General features: G+C 44.0%; 1 protein-coding gene across 1 annotated transcript; it reads right to left on the bottom strand.

The window, feature by feature from the left end:
* Positions 1-333: 333 nt before the first annotated feature.
* On the bottom strand, positions 334-6410 carry LOC100821199 (probable inactive receptor kinase At5g58300). The gene is made up of 3 exons (XM_003568190.4): positions 5953-6410; positions 2571-3918; positions 334-1232 (listed from the first exon to the last, which is right to left on the bottom strand). Exons 2-3 carry the CDS (start codon positions 3844-3846, stop codon positions 604-606), a joined length of 1905 nt encoding a protein of 634 aa, XP_003568238.1. The 5' UTR covers positions 3847-3918; positions 5953-6410; the 3' UTR covers positions 334-603.
* Between the last annotated feature and the right edge of the window lie 966 nt (positions 6411-7376).

Below are 7376 nucleotides of genomic sequence, written 5' to 3'. Positions count from 1 at the left end.
CAGCCGCCAGACGAGCCTCGTCCAAGATGCTGGTGTCGTCGGATCAGATCAAAGGATATGTCGTGGGCGGGTTTTATTTGGACTTCTTTACGTTGAACCGGTTATTACGTATGTTTGGACTTTTTGACCTACCAAGTCATTGCATGCAAGGCTACTGTTTGACTTTGACCCGTACTGGATCTGTCAAAGAAAAGCAGTACCTTAGCAGCAGCAGACAACTTGATTTCCAACTGTCGCCAGCTACTCTTAAGTAACACCACACTACCGCAGACAAATCACAAGGATACTTGAACCAAAGCATAATAATTGGAGAAAATCTAAGTCACAGGCAAGTGATAAACCAGAATGCTCATTCAGTGAATCAATGATACCTTCAAAGAGTCGGGTACAATTACATCATGGCACAACAACAGTAAACACACACCCTATGATGATCAGCAGAGCTAAGATGAGAGGCAATCGAGAGGACTAGCAAGATGAAACCAAGAATGTGAAACAAATTTACTAAAAGAATGATCAGAAATCACCAGAGATTCAGTAAACACAGAACTATATCAACTCAACTTGCAGGTAGAGAGACACATCTGTCAGACCTATTTTGCCTCAAGTCATTTGGATGGCTTCCTCCTTCGGCTTATCTTCGGGAGATGTCCTTGCTGTCCCGGAGTAGGAGCTCCCGATCTCCTCAATCCTCCGGACGACCTCCTCCATCCGAGGCCGCTGGTCAGGAGCGACAGCGACGCATGCCATTGCAACCTGGAGCATCTGAACCATCTCATCCTCGGTGTTCGGATGCCTTAGCAGGTCGACATCGAAGACTTCCGAGGTCCATTCTTCCCGGACCACAGACTGTACCCACCTAGGGAGGTGCTCGATGGAGTCGTCGCGCCCGGGGGATCTGAGAGGGGCTTTCCCTGTTAGCATCTCAAGAAGCAGAACACCGAAGCTGTAGACGTCAGATTTCTGTGTTGGTTTTTTGGTCTCGAGGACCTCCGGTGCACGGTACCCGACGAGCCGTGGGGGAATGTGAGGGGTGGCCATGAGCTGCGCGAGGCCAAACTCGGAGACGCAAGCGCTGAGTTCCTGCGATAGTAGGATGTTGTTCGACTTGATGTTGCCATGGATAAACTTGCCTCCTTCAGCATGAAGATGAGCAATCCCACGCGCAGCACCGAGCGATATCTTTACTCTCGCCCCCCAGTCCAGTGGTGTTCTTCCAGCAGATTTATTCCCTGTGTATTTATAATGTAAGTAAGTGTGTGATCATGTAATTTTGTTTTAATACATATGCACATCAGTAATACATAATGCTTCCAAATGGAGAGTTAACTGTGAAGAAAACCCCCCAAAAATGCTAGTACAAACTACAAAGGCAAGTCCTAAAAGTAAAAGGTGGACCAAATTAACTGCAACAGATTGCAAATAAAAATCCAGTATGACATTACATAAAAAAAATGTCAAAGTTCTACACCCTGCGTCATTCCTAAAAGTAAAAGGTGCATACCATCTGAGATATGCTTGATTCCCATAAAAGCCAAAGGCCCTGTAAGACCAGCACCTACTCTTCTTCACACATTTTCAACATCAAGAGAACGACTGTGGCTTAAAAGCCTAAAATTCTACTCCCTCCGATCCTACATTCTTGTCGTTGTTTTAGTGCAAATTTGAACTAAAACAACGACAAGAATTGAGGATCGGAGGGAGTAGCTAAGAAAGTAATTCCCTCTGAATGTTCACCAGAACTCTAGAAAAGAAGTAAAAAACATAAAATTAGCCAGTAAATCAGTGAGCAAGGAATTCGTTGACAACAGCTCGCACTACCTTTGTCTATCTTTCATTTTTCTTCAGCAGAATAACTGGTCAAGTGCCAAAAGGCAGCACATGAGGAATATATACATCGTCTAGTTATCTACTCCCTCTGTTCCTAAATATAAGAAGTTCTAACTTTGTCCTAAGTCAAACTTCTTCAAGTTTATAGAAAAATCTAGTAAGATCTACAATATCAAATAAGTATACTATAAATATATTAAAGTAAACTAGTTTGGAGTTGTAGATGTTGGTAGATTTTTCTATAAACTTGGTCAAACAGAAGAACCAACACATAATTTCTTTCTTGTTTAGCTCCGGCTGGCTGATCCCTGCCACTTTCATCGTACACTGCTGAACTGCCTAGTTCTCTTTCGAGTAATGTAACAACCGGTGGGGTTCGCCCCTGATTCCAAGAGATTAACATAATAAAGGAAAATCACTCCTCACCATGCCAGAGTACAGCTGCTGAGCTGCCTAACTTGATGTATACTTTTGGTTTCGTACTCACGATCAGAACCACATTTGTGATTTAGTAAGGAGCATTATCACATTGCTACATATTTTTAATCCTTTTTCGAAAAAAACATATTTTTTAATCACAGAAAAAAACTTGAATAGTCTGTTCTTGCTCACACAGTACTCTTTATCAAGCATCGTTTTTTTAGTCATCTATATTCACAAACAAACTCAAAGCTTAAAACAAGGTTTTATCAGGTAGTGAAATGCTTAATGGTACAAAGATGACTTGGAAGAGAGCATACCATGCAAAGCAGCCGAAAGGCTGCCGGCTAGAACATAGTCATAAACCAAGAGCTTCTCGTCCTTGGAGTAATAGAAAGCACGCAATGGAACAACACTCTGGTCCTGGCCAAGCCTGTCAATTATCTCCATTTGCTGTTCGAAGTCTTTCTTTCCTGCCACCACTTCCTTCAGTCTCTTGACCACCACTGTCGTACCATCCTCAAGAACAGCTTTGTAGGTAGTCCCGTAACTTCCTTTTCCTAGGACCTCAGCTGAAGCCCTCAACAGATCTTCTAAGTCAAAATTATATGAACAGCCATCATAGAAAACTAATTTGTTCCTCTCTGCTTCTTGAACACCACTACTAAATTCTTGCTTGGATTTTTCTGCTCTTCCACCTGCAACACCCTTTCCTTTGGATGAAGATGAAGCCGTGCCAGCCTCAGTGTCTCTCTTTCTTTTGAAGATGCATATCAAGAGTATGATAATCAAAATCAACAATAATACCCCTCCACCAGCAATTATTATGATCATGATAGTAGTGTGATTCCAAAAGCCGTTCTTGTTATTCTTGTCAGATGGTGATACTGGAGAAGGAGGTGTGGTTCCAGGACATGGTTCCAATGGAAACCCGCATAGAAAAGAATTCCCCAAGAAAGAATTGACTGGGAACTTCTGCAGGAAAGGCGGTATGGGCCCACTAAAGTTATTGTTGCTCAAATCCAAATATCTCAATTTGGTGAGCTGAAGATCAGGGATGGATCCAGAAAGAGAGTTGTTTTGGAGAAGCAATCCAGTAAGTTGAGTCATATTTTGCACTTTCAATGGGATTTCTCCATTAAATGAGTTGTACGACAGGTCGAGGAACGCTAGATTTGAAGATAGTGAAGTAGGTATTATTCCTGACAAGTTGTTGCGCTGAAGGTAAAGAGAGTGCAGGGAAGGAATGGATGCTACATCAGGGGGGAGGCCAACAGTAAGACGATTGGATCGCAGGCTCAACACCTGCAAAGCATCAAGCTTGCCAAGTATGTTTGAGGGGATAGGACCAAAGAGTCCAATTGCAGGTAGTCGCAGCTCACGCACACGCTTCCCGTCTGGTGTGCATGTAACCCCAACCCAAGATGTGCAGACCTGGGTTGTGCGGGTCCAGTTGATCTTTTTTCCATGTGGCAGAGATGCAGCAAATGCAAGGAGGGCTTGCTTGTCGGAGTTCAGGTCAGCACCTTTGGTACAGGGAAGAAGTGGAAACAAAAGAGAAGCGGAAAGAAAAGCTATAAGCCTAAGATGTTGCATTGTTAGGATGGCTAGAAGAACGAGAAGAACCAGAACTACTATAACTCAAGGGTCTCCATCAGTGCTTCAGTCCTGCCACACAAAAAGTAAGGGAAGTCATGAGTAAGTGAGAGTGGTTCATATCATCGAGAATCAAAATCATAGTGGGTGTAAGATATACAATTTTATAAGTGGGAAAACATAGTATAAGTGCAAGACATGTTTTAAAAAAAAAGGTGGAGTGATGAAGCATAAAAGTTTTCCTATCAAGATATATTTGCTTCATAACTAAGCAACCAAGTGAACATATTTGCTTTAGAGATTTTGAGAAAAGGCAAAAGAGAAGCAACTATTTGAGAAAAGGCAAAGGAGAAGTTCTATATAGGAGCAGTAATGTGGAAGTACAGAGAGAGTTGTACAATTGAATGGATGAAAAATGCTTCTCTCTGTTAACAGATTACAAGAAGAATTTTCACTCATGTTTGCAATCAAGGGTCAGGTTTTAGATAATGTAACATCAGATTCCTGGTTCTGCAAAGGAAAGCAAATTGGCTGGCATTAAAGGAATCTATTGTGAATCTAATAGGATTTGGCAGAAGGTGTGCCACAACTTCAAGCTTCTAACAAAAAGGAGGTTACCTTACACAAACATCCACGTACACTTTTCAGTCAAAAAACAAACAGTAAAACTACAGCTTTATTCAAAAATACCAACATCATTTAAGATCCCAGGAACATAAATATCTCTGGGGATTTTAAACGTGAACAGCTTTACACACTTTGCATCATAATTGGTCCTTAGTGGTATCTAAAGCTGGAGTAATCTTATTATTGGAACAAAGCATAAATTCATAAGAAAATGACAAAATGCCACCACTGACCACACACAGATATGTTCAGGGGACCATCAATCGTTTAACTGCTACATACCAACCCCTCTTTCAAAACGAACACTACAGCAGAATGGCCCTTTTCTCTTTTCTTAAGACAACCAATTTAAAGCCCCACACCCAAATTAATCTGTGCAGGTTTATACTGGGTTTTATTTTTTTGAAATGGGGTAGGTATGATCATGTGCTACATAAAACAAACATGTGTATCTTTTTATAAAGTATCATCACTCTTCAGCCTTTTCTATACAGGGTAACTCGGTTTTCTTAACGACTAAACAACGCGCTTTGTGATAACCAAAAAGGACATGAGGATAGTGACAACGCACTGTTACAATAGGACTTTTATTAATGATGCACGGTACATTGGTGAACTCCTTTGCACTTATGTAGTGATGTAACTTGCACAAAAGGAACACTGCAGAGTACCTAACACAGGCTCAATTACTACATCTAATACAGTTGTTTTCTGAAGGACCAATTGCTTTGGAAAAAGGCAGCAAACCAAAACAAAAGTACAGCACATAAAGCAGGTAGCCTCAGATGCAAGAATCCAAAGGGGAGGCGAGAAGAAAAAGATGATGGTTTTGAAGGCAGCGTGGGGAGTTTGCTCATTGATGGATGTATCTGATCATGGGCAGCACGGCACACACCCTGGCACAATGTTAGACCAGGGTATCTGAGGTTTCACACGATGGGACAGATGTGCAAAGCAGCATTATCACTGTCTACATACTGCATACAAAAACTACAGAAGTAGAAGTGCGGTACTTTTCTTGCAACAGTAATAGAATTAAATTTATAGGAGTTGGTGTTTTCATGTTCCCCTGGTGCATCAAGATTGGGAACTGTACCAGTAAAATTTGCCCCTTGCACATGCCTGTAGTACTATACAGTTCCAGTTTCTACTGGTGCAGCGATTCTAGAAATCGCAGGTAAAAATGGCAGCAATTAATCACAGTAAAACAGTAGAGAGCGTGTAATAACTCCTCAAATTAGCACTATGAAACGGACACTGCCACTTGCCCAAGCATCCTATTTTTATTCTTGAAACAAACATGTACGCACCAAACAATCGGCCAGCCCTATTTCTAGGGGTGATTTGCCGCACCAGAAACAAGAGGAACAAACTGCATTGTAACCCACGCGTATACTTCATTACTTCCGCAACACAAAATCGTTTTTACAGTATAAGCATTATGCTAAGCAGCAAAACGGTGAATTACGCCATACATACCTCGGAGGAAAAAAAAAACATCCCACGAGCCAGCCTCACAACCGGAGACACCCCACTCGCGTTATGCTCCTCCCCATGGCAAACCAAAACTCTGACTCCGAGGACCACCGCAGACGCTCCCCGCGCCGCGCCGGGGCGAAAGAGAATTCCGACCTTTCGCGGCCGCGCGAAGCAACCAACCGCCCCCTCGCCGCTCGCCTCTGGGGCGGAATCACGCAGCCACGGACCGGGAATCGCTCCAACGAACAGCTCGATTCACCCCAAAACGGCTCGCATTCCGCCGCCGTCGAGCGCACCGTGACCCGGAGCAGCTGAGCTCTCTGCTCCTCCCCGCAGCCTCTCTCTGCGACTGCGAAGTGCTAGCGTGAATGAATCCCCCGGGAGAAGTGTGCGGCCAGGCGCGCGTCTGTGTGCAAACTCGCTGTGCATTTAAGAGAAGTGTTTGCGGCGTGAGGCGTGAGGTGCGCGATGGGTTTTAGTTTTAGAGCAGGGGGTGCACATGACGGATTTACCCCTGCGTGGGCGAGCTGGCGGGCCCGGAAGGGACGTCAAGCGCGGCGGGCGTGGTTGTTGTGGGCCCAGAACCGCAGAGGCTGCGATGAGGAAACCGCTTGCTGTCCCTGACTTGTGGGCACGGAATTACAGAGGGTAATTTGGCTAATTAAACAACAGCAGCACGTACTGACGCTCACCAGCTTTGCGTATTTCCCCGTTATTATTCTATGGATCGCTCGAGGCAGTTGTACGAATACCTTATTTTTACCTTTGAAAACTCGAGGCAGTTGTACCTAGTCTTGGAATTATTGATCCATTTCCAATTGGAGTAATTAGCTTCGCCCTGGTGGTCTACTAATTAACTAACTAACCGGGGCATTGACTACTCCCATGCATCTACCAATGTATGGAAGGTAAACAACGGGCAAGTTGGGCAACAGAACTTAATGCACATGTATGGCAGTTGTATTTGACGGGCTGGCGCCGTGCATGTCTTCTGTTTTCACTTCCTTCCTCGCTGGTCGACACACGAAACATTCTCTGTTCTGCCAAGATGGAATCACCAGACGAATAGAAGAACGCCACCTAGAACACACGGTTTTTTTTTCTGCGTTTTTTCCGCCGAATTATTTCCTAGAGAATTCTCCTCGACTCCAGACTAAGCGGAATACCTTCGGAGTCCGTTACCGCCTGCTGCCGTGCACTGCTAAGCTATAAAACACAAGATTAATTAGCCTGTCCTGACCGGCAGAACCGCCTGGTGTGATTAAGGAACTAAACGGCACTGCGTACTCCGATGATCGACAGGAGAGGTCCATGGATCATGCGCCAATTATGATCGTTAGATGTGAGTACGTACGTACAGCTAACCTACATCGAGCCAGAGCTTTGCGCGCAATTACTTGGAGTACATCATATCCAGCTTTATG

This window comes from Brachypodium distachyon, chromosome 2, assembly GCF_000005505.3.
Source record: "Brachypodium distachyon strain Bd21 chromosome 2, Brachypodium_distachyon_v3.0, whole genome shotgun sequence".
NCBI classification, from domain to species: Eukaryota; Viridiplantae; Streptophyta; class Magnoliopsida; order Poales; family Poaceae; genus Brachypodium; species Brachypodium distachyon.
Note: the sequence above shows the minus strand (reverse complement) of the source record. Positions and strands in the feature narration are given on the sequence as shown.